The following is a 16,755-nucleotide window of genomic DNA, read 5'->3' as shown; positions in this document are numbered from 1 at the left end:
TTCTACATGGAAAGTATGGGAAATAGGGCTATAAGTTCACTGGCTTGTAGTCAGGACTGTCAGGTGTGATCATAGCTCAGCAGTCATTTTGAATTCAAAATGCTCACAGCCTTTTGGAAAGGCAACCTCTTTCAGGAAGGGAACACCTCCGAGAATAGTTCCTAGAGACAAAGATCATTGATACTCTTTCCCATGCTTCCCCAGATGCCATATTTTTGTTTTCTCTCTTTTGTTATAAAATCAGTGTCTCACTTAACAATCTTAACTTTATGTTTATTAAATTATTCCCTGTTCTCACCCAGTCTTTTATGCACAAAGATTGGCTACAAGAAAGACAAAAGCATTTTCATAGAAAAATATTTTTTTATAATATGACCAGAAAGACATGCTCAGGAATTGGTCAGGAATAAATCCTTACTATTCAGAATTTTTCAAAATGGGATGATACAGCTTTTCCTCTCTTTTGGCCTGGCTAAATTTCTAGTGAGCAACCTAGAAAAGACCAATCCCCTTTTCTGGACAGCTGTGTATCTAATAATCAGAGTGCCTCACTGAGGGATGTCTACTAGGAGAAAGGTGATGGAATTAGAATCAGGCTATTAGTCCACTGTTGTAAATTATAACTAACTGAAAGCCTGAACACAAGTCAACAGCAGTGGGCCATCCCCCAGAGAAAGTCTTGAATCCAGTCTGTCAGTACTGAGTAGTGATGATCACATCACCTTGTGATGTCTCCTCCTCCATCTTGCAGCTTTTGGCAGGAATTGCAAGTCAGGAATGCAATTAGCTTCTGCATCAGAAATATAGAGCCGATTAGTAGCCTAATTTTAGATGGTCCCATCAGAGAATAACGTTTATTGTGGGCATGTGGATATGACCCAGACAATCCAGCTGGCATCCATTGATGTTTTCATAGTTTAGGGCCCCACAGAATGGTGTCCTAAATCTGCAGCACTCCTAAAATCTGAATTCTGTTCATTGAGCCTCTGCTTGCTTTTAGTTCAGTGGAGCTTATGCTGAGGCTAAAGCAACCCATATCTGACAGCTTCAGGTTTTAGCTAGGGTCAGGCTCAAGCAATTAGGGCCTGTGAATTCAGAATTCCAAAAATGCTAGTAGCTAGTCTTTTACAAAGGTAAGACTCTACAAGGCCCAATAGCTGTGTGTTCCAAATCCAAGCAAGAAGCAAGGCTTTTTTATTAGCCTTTTAATCCTATCAATCTTAGAGTCCAAATTGACCCATTCAAAAATATGTACATCAGTCTAAAAAATCATCAGCATCTACGGATCAGAAATTTCATTTCTTTTATTTTTTTAAGATTTTATTTAGTCATCACAGACACAGAGAGAGACAGAGAGGCAGAGACACAGACAGAGGGAGAAGCAGGCTCCATGTAGGGAGCCTGATGCAGGATTTGATCCCAGGTCCCCAGGACCACGCCCCGGGCCAAAGGCGTCGCTAAGCTACTGAGCCACCCAGGCTGCCCAGAAATTTCATTTCAAGAGCTCATTAGCAAGTAAAAATTGCTTTTTAAAACTCCAAAATTTTACCTACATCTAAAGATTGCTTTTCTTTTTATGTTGTCTTTTCTGCAAAGTTTCCAATAGGCAAAATCATTAGTTATGGAGATTTAGTCTGTTCCTAATATTCAAAGAGTTTAAATTTTGATTTGCTCAGCAGCAGCAGAAAAGCAAGGAAATTTTGTTCCATTACCATTTTTTCTTTGCAGCTTTTCCCAATTGAGATGATCTCTCTGGCATATGTGAAATTACAAGCATATGATATATACATCAATATTATCCTACATCCAGATATAATAGCTACAAAATACAAAGATACTTTGTGAAAATTTACCTCTTGTCTCATTAATTTATTTAAACATTACTAGAAGTAAATTTATCATTTACATAGTTAACATTATAGGGGTGTGTGTGTGTGTGTGTGTGTGTGTGTGTGTGTGTGTTGAGCTAGGGGCATATCCGGAAGTGCCAGAGGATTCAGTTGCTGCTGCAGCAGCTAGGTTAAAGAAACTGTTGGAAAGCCCCGCCCTTCTCTGCCATTTTCCTCCTTTAGGTTTATCTAAAGCTTTGCTCCAGTCCTGAGAGCTGATGTAACCATTTTTCCTCTCATTTGTAGAAGAGAACAGTACAAATTTTTGACATTTTTAGGCTATACAAAGCTTACCTTTGGGAATATATTTAGGCCCTTTAGCCTCCATCCTGCAAGAAAGAAAAAGAGACATGTCTCAAAAAAAAAAAAACGAAATAACAAGTGTCAAGGATGTGGATAAAAAGGAACCCTCGTACACTGGTGGGAATGTAAATAAATGCAACCACTGTGCGAAGCAGTATGGAGGTTCCTCAAAAAATTAAAAATAGAGATACCATATGATCCAGTAATTTCACTACTGGGTATTTACCCAAAGAAAACAAAAACTAATTCAAAAAGATAATATGCACCCCTATGTTTATTGCAGCATTATTTATAATAGACAGTAGATATGGAAACAATACGTGTCCATTGATAGACAAATGAGTAAAGAGTATGTAATATCTCCCTCCCTCTCTCTCTTTTTTTCTCTCTCACACACACAGAAATATTATTCAGCCATAAAAAAGAATGAAACCTTGCTGTTTGCAACATGGATGGACCTAGAGGGTATGATGCTAAGTGAAATAAATCAGAGAAAGACAAATACCATATGATTTCACTTGTATTATGGAATTTATAAAACAAAAGCAGAGACAAGTCATAAATGCAGAGAACAAAGTGGTGGTTGCCAGAGGAGAGAGGGTGGGAAGGATAGGCAAAATAGGTGGTATATTAAGAGGTACAAACTTCTAGTTAAAAATATATAAGTCATAGGAGTGAAAAGCACAGCATAGGAAATAACAGTCATTTATATGGTAATAACTTGTATGGTGACTTATGATGAGCAAGCTTAATTTATAGAATTTGTCATTCACTGTGTTGTATACCTGAAACTAATAATAACATTGTATGTTAACTATACCTTAATTAAATTTTTTTAATTTTTTTTAAAAAGGTGTCACCTAGGAAATACTCCTCTTCCTCCCTTTCCATGCCCACACACCTCACACCCACCCCTATTTAGCCAATAGAGACAGAAGCAACCAGAGGATCAGTTGAGCCAACTTTAATGGGGATGGGTTTGTCATTTTCAGATTTCTTTTTTTTTTTTCATTTTCAGATTTCTTAGGCAACCTTCATCCCTCACACTGCTGAATAATCAGAGATGCCAAAGTTGCTGAAATTAAGCTATCTGCTGACAGTATTATAGCATCAGAGACTGAAATGTTTATTTTTCAGCACTGTGTGAAATTATGTTTATTTTTCAGCACTATGTAAAATTCTGAATTCAAAGTACAAAAAGTAGTTGTGAAGGGGAAGTTAGAGAATATCACATTAACATTTTAAATAGTTGGAAAGTCAAGTGTACGAAAATGGAATATTACCTAAGAAAAATTTCAGCTCTCTGAAAAATTTACTCATGTGGAGACTTCTGAGTTCTGTGATCATTACAGATAATTATGTTTTAATAGGAAATAGAAAAGGAGGAGTAATGTCTTATAGAGTAGTTACGTCTCAGGTTTGGACAATTTTCCACTTGTGGATCTCACACTGTTTTCAGTGTTCACCGGCTAGTTTGGCAAAAAGAGGCAGTCAGGTGCTGCCCTTGGCAGCAGTGTTCATGTCTTCCTTTTCTGACTGCAGCATCCTTTTCCACACTGAAAGCTATATGGACATAAACGATATCCAAGAGCAGCCAGAGTGTATTGGATTATCTCCTTTTCCTTGGTTAACTGAGAAACCTCAGGCAGCCAAATTGCCACATAGAGATTTTTCAGTACTATGGTGATAATACCTTTGTGGTTTTTGTGTTTTGAATGCTGCCGTATTAAGATACTGTAATAAATCAAAATGAATTTTTAATTCAGGAATGCCTATTACAGAGAAGTTGCCTTCTTTGTTGAAAGATTCTTCTCCACTCAGAACATTTTCATACTACTACTGTCTAACACTCCTAAGTTTTCACGTAAACTAGAGGTATTCATGAACTTCTGGGAAGCTACCAAGGGTAAAGCCACGTTTGACTTTGACATAATATGCAATTCAAGCTCTTAAACCAGACTTCATTTTAAGCAACATTTCAAGACTTAAGACCTCTTGTGTCCTGCCAAAGATAGGGGTATATATGTGTGTATGCACATTTGCAATGATTTCCAGTGTGAGATTCTGTTTTCTAGCTTTGTACTCAATTCTAAATCCCTTTCACTTAGTACTTGTAAGTGCAGTTACATAGGAGAGACCTTTATTAATATTGGCACTGACCTATGAATGTAATAAAAATAGAATTAACCTTGGTTCAAAAGGTAGTTGAAAAAACACAGTTTTTAAACTTGCCAACAGACACCTGATAAATGATAAAGTCTAGACTACCAGTTATATATCATTCCTGGTATAGAACATAGAGTTGGTGACGTTTTTCTTGAGTTTTCACTGTTAAAAAGAATGAGTATTGAGTAAAGGCAGCAGCTGAATCTTTACAAATGGCTTACAGATCCTGATAGAGGAAGGGAGATAAAATTTATTGAGTACCCAGGATCGTGGGATTGAGCCCCCACTTTGGGCTCTGCTCTCAGCAGGAAGTCTTCTTGAGAAGTCTCTCTCTCTTCTCCCTCCTTCACCCTCTCTCTCTCTAAAATAGCTCTTTTAAAAAAAAAAATTTTATTGAGTACCTACCATGCAACAGGCACTGTATTATATATAGATAATCATGACAATCCTGCAGGGTAGGTGACCTTATGCCTATTTTATAGATGAGGAAATTAAGATATATAGAAATTAAGGGATTTGTGCTAGAAACTAGGGAATAGTAAATACGGAATTCCAACCCAATTGTTCTATGCTGTATTCCTTCCATCAAATCAGCAGTTGACAAACCTACAACCCATAGACCAAACCTTCCTGTCTGTTTTTTTAAATGAACTTTTATTAGAACACAACCATACCTGTTCTATTATGTATTGCCTGTGGCTTTCAAGCTACAACAGCAGAATTGAGTAGTTGCAACAAAGATCACATGAATCACAAAGCCTAAAATATCTAGTGTCTGGTCCTTTAAAGAAAAAGTTTGGTATAGGTAGAAATATAAGGAAACCAACTTGTGAACAGTCGGAAGGAGGAACTACCCAATCAAGTCTGCCAGTAAAGGTTAGAAAGCCTTCTTAGTTGTGGTGCCTTGTTAACATCCAATTGGATAAACATTTGTGCCAGGCACAGGAATAGGTCCTTAGCAATAAGGAGAAAGCAAACACATGATTAAGGCCTTTGAAGCCTATAGTTGATTAAATTTAGAGGACAAACAGGTAAAGTAAGTAGACTACAGTGATGATCACTATGGTGGAGTGAACAAGAATTCCCTGAGAGATCAAGAAAGACTCCAGAGAAGAGGTGATACTTGAGTTGGACTTCAAAGATAAGACATTTGGCAGCTGTGAAGGATGAGGTATTTGGCAAGTATGAAGGAGAATCCATACCTTCCAAGTTAACAGACCAGTGAGGACAAAGGCACAGAAGCTTACATGTATCTCAGAGAAGAATAAACAGTCTATAGCCAGAGTATATAGGATTTCTGGAAAGGAATATGGTTAAGTTGAAGTTATCAAAGTAAGTTGGGATTAAACTGTATAGGGACTAATATTCCAGGCTAGGAAATATTGTCTGTGTATTGTGTTTCACGCATAGTATACATTGATCCTTGAATTAAGTGATATTTGTCAATTTGTGCATATGTGTAGCTGTGTGTTAGGATGTGTGTGTTACATTTGGAAATTTTAAAAGATCCATTAAAGCAAGCCAGTCATCAAAAATTGGAACCAAAAGGGGCACGTGGGTGGTTTAGTTGGCAGAGCATGTGACTTGATCTCCAGGTCATGAGCTAAAGCCCCATGTTGGGCATAGAGATTACTTTAAAAAAAATTGGAACCGAAAGGACTGTTTAGACCTCAGGCTCAGACCTGAACATCTGAGATGTTCACTAATTCCACAAGCCCTTAAGTTAATCATAACATACCAGAATTGAAAAGGGAGCTTAGGAACCCTACATACACACATATATATACTCAGTTATCCATTCAACAAATGCCTGATACTACTCCTGGGGCTGGATATGATAGTGAAACAAACAAAGGCTGCCTTCACGGAAATTGTTTTAGTGGAGGAGAGAGAAAAGAAATAAATCATTATTTTATCATTACATACATTTTATGAAGGAAAGATGAGCGGGGATAAAGTATTAAAAAGTGGCCAAGAAAGGGCTCTTTGAGGAAGATCATTTCCAGCTAAGAGAAGAGCAAGTGAACAGGGCCCAAGGCCAGAGCATGCTTGTAGGAAAAACTAGAAGGCAGACAGTGTGCAAATAGAGCAACACCCTAAGGGGAAAAGAAGCAGGAGCTAGGGAAGAGAGAGAACAGCTGAGGCCAGAATAACACAGGGCCTTAACAGTCCATTTGAACAGGGAGAAAATGAGAACTGACGTCATTTATAGATAAGGCCACATAATAAGTTAGTAGCAAGGCCGAGATTGGTACGATCGTGGTAGTAATAGGATTAAGATCAAGGAATATATGTTGAGGAGTGAAGGGTGCTTAGAGACCAGCTGCTGCTGTGAGTAGTAACCTTACAGGAAGATGTAGGATTCCATAGTAGCTTTTCACTAGCTTGACATATTTCTGAAGGCCTTCTTTATTGTGTCATTTGGTCGATCAAATTCAGCCTTTTTATCTCAAGTCAATGTCCTAAGGAACTATGGCAGTTTCCTTTTACTGCAGTACGTTCTATTCTTACTGCTAGTTGCTAAAATCTGCATGGACTTTTTTTTTTAATGGCAGTTCTCCAATCTTTGCCATCCCAGTTCTTAAAAGAATAAAAGGAGAACCTTAAGTCATGTTAATTTTTAATAATTGTGTTTTATTGGCATCATCTTTTGGGACAACCTGTATCTCATTAAATGCCCATGATAATCTAACATATGAAGTATGAAAGATACAAATACATTTCATATAGGATTTCAATGATCATCTTATGGTCAATGTCAGGATAGGCTTTTTAGGTTATCTAATGTGGAAAGCATTTACTTACAAGCCATTAAAGCTCTTATGGTTAAATCTAGGGAGTGTACTCTGATAGGATTTAAATGTAGTCCTTTCTATTTCTGTGATTTTATTAGTTTAATTAGTAAAAATTCAGTACTACAAACATTCTTCATATAGAAAAATATAAGGTATTCTTTATGGTGTGCTTTATAGTGGAATAAAGGATATGTTGTATCAATTATTCCTTATGAGTTATGGAACTTTATGTACATTATTACATTTAATCTTTACAATGGCCCTCAGAAATAAATATCATTTTCTTAACAAAATGGATGTTGTCATTAACAGACTTGTCAAGATCCTAGGTCTGTCTAGCTTAAAAGCTTTTTCAATTCACTACACCCCATTGCATTTAATCAGTCTGTCAGAACAAACGGGATATATACATAACACTGAATTACACTGGCCAAGTTTAAAGTCAAAATAATTATCATACTGGTATCACATAAAATCCTTCTATCATTTCAGAAGTGGGAAATACCATTAAGAACTGTGATGATCTAAAATTAAGTTGAAAGCTGAAGCCAGATTTAGGACATGAATCTAAGGGTCTGGTCCTACCTAGCTATTAAGCCTTACCTCAGCTTTTTTCCTTATGCAAATCCCCAACTCATTGTTTTTAAAAGCACTTTTATGGTACAGCCTTAGTTATGCTCTTCCTAAGAATTTGAGTATAATCTGTTATTTGTAGGAAACCATTGAAGATTTTATAGAAGGTAAATCCAAAAGACTTGACTACCACTGCCCCTTTGCCTACATACTTCTCTGATCACATCCTTAACCCTATATCACCGAAGCTAACTAACTCTATACCTTAAGCTCTAGAAGAGAGCAAGACATGCTTTTTTCCTTATTCCCCTCTAAAAGAAATGTTTTGACAGCATAGAATCTTTAAAGATATAGTTGGGCCCCTAGGGTTTGTACATTTTGGTACAAAGTGGCAGGAATGTAATGAATTTAGGCAGCTAGTCTTAACCTTTTTTTCCTTTCTTTCTCTGTCTCTTCTCACCATCAGAGAAATCTAGGCTAGAGCAGCCAGTGGACCTTGTGTTTTACATATAGCATAGCTAAATACTCTGGGTTAAGAGACTGCATAAGGATTAGAAGTTTGGTACCAAAATTAGTAATAAATAGCATTGATTTTCTTAGAGTGTCCTTTCTACTCATTTCCTAGTGGGGAATGGGTTTTCAAGGATTTGGGAATTCAGGACATTGTTCCTATTTTATTCCTTTTGTTATTTTATTGGATAATTAATAACCCACACTGCCCTGTTTACACTCTTTAAAGGTTTCTTTCAGGAAATACTATTCAAAATATATCTATAATGCAAATACTTTTCATCACCTCAATTTGTACCATCCTCGCATATGAAACTGTAATTCGTTAACTAGATTACTCTAGTATCCTCCAGATTAGTCTCCCTATTTCTATCTGTGCCTTCCTGTGTTCTCAACACAGTAGCTAGGAGAATTTTTTTTTCACTTTTTTATTTTAAACCAATCTTAGACTTACAGAAATGTTGCAAAAATAAGACAGAGGGGGCACCTGGGTGGCTCAGTTGATTAAGCATATGACTAGATTTAGGCTCAGGTCATGATCTCAGGATCCTGGGATCAAGCCCCACATTGGAACCCTCACTCGGCAGGGAGGAGTCTACTTGTCTCCCTCTCCCTCTGCTCGCTCTCTCTCTCTCAAATAAATCTTCAAAAAAAAAAAAAAAAGTAGGACAGGGACTTCCTGCCTACACTTCACCCAGCTTGATGTAATGTAAAACATCTTGTATAATCATAGTATAATTATCAAAACTAAGAAATTAACATTGGTGAAATAAATATTAACCTATTATATACTTTATTTGGTTTTTACCAGTTTTCCATTTATGACTTTGTTTTCTGTTCTAGAATTCAATCTCTGATGTCATGTGGCATTTAGTTCTCACATTTCCTTAAATCTCCCCTAATCTGTGAATATTTGTACAGTCACTTCTCATGTTTTGTGGCCTTGACACTTTTGAAGAGTGCTGGCCGGTTACTTTGTAGAATGTCACTCAATTTGAGTTTATCTGATACTTTCGTATATTTAGGTCGACGTTATGCACTTTTTCACAAGAATACTACAGTAGTAATGTGCTTTTTTTAGTGTACTAAGTCAGGGGAAATGATGTCAATATGTTATTGGTGGTATTAATCTTAATCCCTTGGTTAAGGTGGTATTTCCCATGTTTCTTCATTGTAAAATTGCCACTTTTCACTTTGTGATTATTAAATATCTTCCCGAGATATTTATATACTCTATACAAATAATTCTGTTTTTCCTAACTTTCACTAAAAAAATCAATCTACCCGGTATGATAAAACAAGAAAAAGAAAAGGCAAGTAGGTGTTAAAGGAAGATATAAAACTTCCCCTCTTCATAGAAGACATTGAGCCTACTTTAGACAAAATATCTACCAAAAAACTCCTAGAATAGATTAATTTAGCAAATTTATAGTTTACAAGGTCTAATATATGAATTCAGTTGTATTTCTATATACTAGAAATGAACAATAGGAACTTAAAAAATTTTATAGTACCATTCATAATAGCACTCCCCCAAAATAAATATGTATATATTTAACAAAATACGTATGCCATTTGTATGATGCAACCAATTTACAAAACACTGAAAAGACAGAGTAGACATAAATAAATTTTTTTTAAGATTTTATTTATTTATTCATGAGAGACAGAGAGGCAGAGGGAGAAGCAGGCTCCATGCAGGGAGCCTGATGTGGGACTCAATCCCTCTACTCTGGGGTCACGCCCTGAGCCAAAGACAGACGCTGAAACCATTGAGCCACCCAGGTGTCCCAGACATAAATAAATTGACAGAAATATCATGTGCATGGATCAGGACACTCAATATTGTTAAGATGTCAGTTCTTCTGGTAATCAAGATAATACAGTATTGCTGAAAGAATAGACACACAGAAAAATGAAACAGAATATAGAGTCCAGAATTGGATGCACACAAATATAGTCAACTATTTTTTTAACTGAAGTATTACTGATATACAAAATTATATTAGTTTTAGGTGTACAGCATAATGAATCAGTATTTGATCACCACAGTAAGTCTAATTAATTACATCCATCACCATACATACAAAGTTTCTCTTCTTACGATGAGAACTTTTTAAGATTTGCTCTCATACCAATTTTCAAATACACAATACAGTATTGCTAACTTAGTGATGTACATTACATCCCCATGACTTACTTATTTTATAACTGGAAGTTTGTACCTTTTGATTCCCTTCACTCATTTTGCCTATCCCCTATACCCTGCCCTTGACAATCACCAGTCTGTTGTCTATACCTATGAGCTGTGTTTTTGTTTGGTTCGTTGATTTTTAAGATTTCACATATAAGTGAGATCATACAGTATCTTTCTCTGACTTATTAAACTTAGCATAATGCCCTTAAGGTCCAACCATTTGTCACAAATGGCAAGACTTCATTTTTTTATATGGCTGAATAATATTCCAGTATATATATACACACACACACACACACACACACACATATATATACTTACGTATATATTTATATATATATGTCATATATGTCATTTTCCTTATGTATTCATCCATTAGTGGATACTTGGTTGTTTTCATATTTTGGTTATTGTAAGTAGTGCTGCATGAATGCATGAATCTTTTCAAGTTAGTGTATTTGTTTTCTTTTGGATAAATACCCAGAATTGCTGGATCATACAGTAGTTCTATTTTTAATTTTTGAGGAGCCACCTTAGTGGTTTCCCTAGTGGCTACATCAATTTGCATTCCCACCAACACTATCAAGGGGCTTCCTTTCTTCACATCCTCACCAACACTTTTTATTTCTTGTCTTTTTTATAATAGCCATTCTAACATCTAAGGTGATGACGCCTTATGTTTTTTATTTGTATTTTCATGATGATTAGTGATGCTGACCCATCTTTTCATGTACCTGTTGACCATATATCTGTATGTCTTCGGAAAAATGTCCAGATCCTCTGTTCATCTTTGAATGGATTGCTTTTTGTTACTGAGTTGATTGAATTCTTTATATATTTTGGATGTTAGCCCCTTATCAGATAAATGATTTGCAAATATTTTCTTTCCATTTTGTAGGTTGCCTTTTCATTTTGTTGATGGTTTCCTTTGTTGTGTAGAAGCTGTTTAGTTTGATATCCCACTTGTTTATTTTTGCTTTTGTTGCCTTGCTTTTGGTGTCTATGCCAAAAATCATCGTTAAGAGTGATATCGAGGAGCTTGCCACCTGTTTTTTTCTAGGAGCTTTATGGTTTTCAGGTTTTACATTCACATCTTTAACCCATTTTTTTTAAAGATTTTATTTATTTATTCATGAGAGACACAGAGAGAGAGAGGCAGAGACACAGGCAGAGGGAGAATCAGGCTCCATGCAGGGAGCCGGATGTGGGACTCGATCCCAGGTCTCCAGGATCACACCCTGGACTGAAGGTGGTGCTAAACTGCTGAGCCACAAAGGGGGTGGTGGATGCCCTCTTTAATTCATTTTGATTTAATTTCTGTGGATAGGGAAGCCCCGGTGGCTCAGTGGTTTAGTGCTGCCTTCAGCCCTGGGATCGAGTTAAGAGAAGCTACAGACTAGAAGAAATATTTGCAAATCACATTTATCACAAGACTTTTTTTTTTACAGAATATATAAGGAACTCAAATTCAACAGTAATCCATCTTAAAAACTGTTGAGACATTTTAGGGCGGCCCCGGGTGGCTCAGCAGTTTAGCGCCGCCTTCAGCCCAGGGCGTGATCCTGGAGACCCGGGATTGAGTCCTATGGCAGGCTCCCTGCATGGAGCCGGCCTCTCCCTCTGCCTGTGTCTCTGCCTCTCTCTCTCTCTCTCTCTTTCTCTCATTAATAAATAAATAAATAAATCTTAAAAAAAGACTGTTGAGACATTTTAGATATACAATCAAGATACACTCGTGGCAAGTAAGTATATCAAAGCGTGATCCATATCATTAATCGTTAGGAAATATCTAAGAAATATCTTTAATATTAATATTAAAACCATTATGTGGTACCACAGTACATCCATTAGGATGGCTACCATAAGGGATAAAAAGGGAAGAAAACTCCCAACAAACTGATAATTCCAGATGTTGACTGAGATAGAGAGCAACTGTAACTCTCATACATGGCAGATAGGAATGAATTGGTACATCTGCTCTGGAAAGCAGTTTAGTAGCTTCTTAATGAAGTTAAACAAATGACTTACATATCCCAGCAATTCCATTCCTGGACATTTGCCCAAGAGAAATTAAAGCATACATCCACATAAAACTTGTATGTGAATGTTATGATAGCTTTATTAACAGTTGTCAAAACCTGGAAATAACCAACCTGTCTTTTAATATGTGAGTAGGTAAACAGTGGTACACCCATGCAATGGAATACTAGTCAGCAATAAAAATGATCAAACTATTGATTCATATATCAATATCAATAAACTATGAATGCATTTTTCTAAAAATGCTAAAGCCTGAAAGATGTAGCTTAAAACATGTAATGGCTCATTGTTGCATGTAGAATAAAATCACATCCTTACACTGTTTATCTTTCTACTCCCACTAGAATATAAACCCCATAGGTTCAATGATTTTTTTTGTTCATACATAATTTGTCAACTGAAGAAAGATATTGATACTGCTGGTTTACAGACAAGAAAACAAAAGTTACTTGCTAACATAAAAACAGAATTTGAGCACAAGTCTTTCCAACTCCAACACTTTTCCTTGCGATCACACTGTGTGCCAGTACCTTTGGAATTGCAATTTCAAAACTAATTTGTGGTCCTCAACTCTAACCTGCATGTTGTAATCAAGTGGGAGGCTTTTTAAGATTCCCTTTCTGGTCCTTAGACCAGATGAAATCACCTCTCCAGGTTATTCTGATGCATAGTGATGAATGAAAATAACTAAAGATTAATAGTGCTTGTTGAATTAGAGAATGAACACAGTTCTTGGATTTCAACCTACAGTGGAATGGGGTTGGGACTTACTGTTTGAATGAACTTACTACTTGTTTCTTCTGGCTAAGAGATGTTTAGTTGTAGATTTATAATTGCTATTCTTATCAGTAGTGCAGACAGTTGCAGAAGGATGAATTAGAAGTAGATGGTTGATGTGTATAACAAGTTTTCTTTAAAAAAAAAAAACAAGTTTTCTTCTAGATAGATGACGAATGGGAACCAATGATATCATTTAGGTCAATAACTTCAATCTATGATTATGACTTTAAAAATAATTTACTTCTGTAAATTCTGAAGTACAGAGAACTTCTAAAACAGAGAAGTTAAGAGCATGTTATTTCTGAAGAACTTCATATTCTATAAAAGATTTCTGGGAGTAGTTTATTAATTTGGGTGCACTTGAAATTTTTTTCAGATTATTAACCTGTGAAAAGGGAAGTTAAAAGACAAAGATTTAAAGCAAGAGTTATAGAACTCTTCATAATTAAAAGTTAATCAGAAATTAAGGAATGCTTTCTAGAGTCCATTGACAGGCTACATTTTTCTTACTTTTTTCATTAAATAACTTATCAAGTACTATAGTTTCCCACTTTTCCTGTAAAACTTAAAAGCCCCAAATAAGGAATTGTTTTCACCCCTTTGCTTGTCCTTCACCTGCCTCATGAAGCTCTGTATATTAATTTATCTTAAAGTTGGGGAAATATTACTTACCAGTTTGATTCAAACAAAGAGGGAACAGTCACCTCAGGTTATACTAGCTGTGGTTATGAAAAAGTTAAAGGACACATCTGGCAAATTTCTAGGTGAGACTTGTAAGGATCATCTGAGAGAATGGAGCTATGATTTTTAAATGATGCATTTCCTGCTGATTTTCAGGCTTATTGAACTCAAATTTTAAAAATGAAACAGACTTGAAAATAACTGAGAACCACAAAAAGGTTTCTAGATGCCATTATGCTTTTCACCATGAGTGACAGCACATTTAGAGTATTATTGGTTTTTTTTAAGTATCTTGTTATTTTAAATAAATACCCCAAGATATCATTGCTTTATTAGATATTTCTTTTTTCACATCTTGGATAGAATTTACTTTTCTTATAGAGCACTTGCTTAAGTCTTCAGTATATTATGATAAGTGTAAGACTGTCAGAATGAGGGATCTTCTCTCATTCTAGATGAAATGATAAAGGAATAGTACTTTAGTCTACAGATTTTAGCAACCCTCTGAAAAATTTTTAAAAATTTAAATTATGTAGTGATCCAATGTATGTATATACATATTTATACTGTGTATATTATGCATAAAACACATACTTACATACATTATAAATAGGGTGGTTATTTGACAAAATGCCAACTGTAGTTCTTTCAGTTATCTTTTGTCTGTCTTTACTCATTCTATTATACATAGGTATTTGCATATTTAAGGTAAAAATGTCAATAACAAAGAGGCCTTAAAACACTCAAATGGTGACCTCATTAAATATAGATGTGGGCCAGAAAATACACTGCTTTAGAAAGTCAGTAGTTAACACCTATCACTAAAATAGGTTTAGCAGATGTCTTACCCTGCCTGTTCATCTTCATCTCCATACTCAGATATAATCACTTGGCTAGAGGGAGTTACGAGTTTATTATACAGTGGTGTGTGCACATTGAAATCGCTCAAGTAGTTGAAGTACCAGTGCCCTTGTGCCACCCCTTAGAAACTGATTTAATTACTCTGGAGTATAGCTTGGCTAATGGGACTCTTGAAGTTCTCCAGGTTAATCAAGCCAAGGAAGGATGAGAACCTCTGTTTGATAGGAAACTTAAAAAAACAAACAAAACTCATTTGTTTTTCAGTCTGTTAATTTGTATTCTGTTCAAACTATTACTACCCTGTACAAAACTTGTGTTGAACAGGTATATATTATTTTCAACTGTATTCTTTTTTTTTTTTCAACTGTATTCTTAAAGTTCTGTTTTAATGCCCAGCCTGCCACTGCCACTAGGTAACATTGGGTAACATGATGGATTGATTCTTATTCTGTCTCTTTTTCTCTCTCCATTCTGTTTTCTATGCTGTCCCAGTCATTAATTTTCTAAAGCATAAAATAATTATTCACTGCCATGCATAAAAGCCTTTAATTATCAATTCTTTACACATTAAAGTATGAGTTTCTTAGTTGGCCCCTATTTATTTTCAGTTCTATCTTCTGTTAGTTCAACATTAGAGATCCTGAACTCCATCTGTACTTACCATTCCTTGAATAGTCCTTTCATTTCATACCTGCCTTCACATATGTTATTTCCTTTATCACTAATTTTTATCATAATTCAAGAGTAGATTCAGAAACATTTATTGGAATGGAGCAAAATTAGCATACATTGAACATACTGGCCAAGGACTGTTGGAGTTTTTTTACTGTAACTTAACACCTATTCTGAAGTTCACATATGAGCAAAATTTCCTAGGTTTTTCACTCTCTCACAAATTGGTTGAATCTATTTTATGCATAATTTAGACAGAGATTTAAGTGTATTCAACCATGAAATTCAGTCAAGTTATTTCCTGCCCGTGTGAAAAGGAAAATTGAAAGGCTCATATATGTAGGTAACTTTCATAGTACAAAGTACAGCCTGTGAAACCTTAAGAGTCTCTGTGTGGGTAAATGTTACAGTTTAACAAGAAGTTAATTTGGGCAGTGTTAAAATTTTGAGTTTTTTTGGTCTATTAAGATAAACTTAGTAAAATGTAATTTAGTTTGTTCCCTTATGTATGCTTCCTAGGTCTTATTAGTATTCCTGTGTTTATTTAGGATACTGCTTTATAGTTGATGTTTTACAATATAATGTTTTTCTTCCATTAGAATGTGAAACATGTTGCAGAAACATTCAAGAAGTGGCTGAAGGGGGAAGGAAAAAAGTGCCACTGCCTATCAGAAAAAAACAGAAGAAAACATGGGAAATACAACCACCAAATTCCGTAAAGCACTCATCAATGGTGACGAAAACCTGGCCTGCCAAATTTATGAAAACAACCCTCAATTGAAAGAATCTCTTGATCCAAATACATCTTATGGGGAGCCCTACCAGCACAATACTCCATTACACTATGCTGCTAGACATGGAATGAATAGAATACTGGGGTAAGTATTACTGTAAACCAATTAAATTCGTGAAAGGAAAAAAAAGACCTTGATCTTTGAAAATATGCATGTTATATGGTATTATAGTGGATTAAACTTTTTTTAAAAGATTTATTTATTTTAGAGAGCACGAACACAAGCAAGCAAGCAAGGGTAGAGTAGAGCCTGTCCCAACATGGGGCTCTCCCAACATGGGGCCCTAGCTCACAACCCTGAGATCAAGACCTCAGCTGAAACCAAGAGTTGGATGCTTAACTGACTGTGCCACCCAGGCACCCTAGTGAATTAAACTTTCTAAAACTGATTATGCTAAGTTATTAAGTAAAATTTTTAAAATTATGCCTAAATTAGACAAAGTTTTAATAGGTTGGTTCACATATTCTTGTGGCTATAAATATATTTTGATCCTC

At 35.6% G+C, this 16,755-nt stretch overlaps 1 protein-coding gene across 9 annotated transcripts in view; it reads left to right on the top strand.

Annotated features, from left to right (window-relative positions):
* ANKIB1 (ankyrin repeat and IBR domain containing 1) overlaps positions 1-16,755 on the top strand; it is a 170,271-nt gene that overhangs the window by 65,620 nt on the left and 87,896 nt on the right. For all 9 annotated transcript variants that reach the window (XM_072784213.1, XM_072784214.1, XM_072784220.1 and 6 more), the window contains one exon: positions 16,067-16,345. In XM_072784213.1, coding sequence (XP_072640314.1) covers positions 16,158-16,345 — 188 coding nt within the window. In that variant the 5' untranslated portion in view covers positions 16,067-16,157. The remainder of the gene's footprint in view (positions 1-16,066; positions 16,346-16,755) is intronic.

Source organism: Canis lupus, chromosome 18 (genome assembly GCF_048164855.1).
Source record: "Canis lupus baileyi chromosome 18, mCanLup2.hap1, whole genome shotgun sequence".
NCBI lineage: Eukaryota > Metazoa > Chordata > Mammalia > Carnivora > Canidae > Canis > Canis lupus.
The sequence above is the reverse complement of the archived record's forward strand: the minus strand, read 5'-3'. Positions and strand labels throughout refer to the sequence as shown.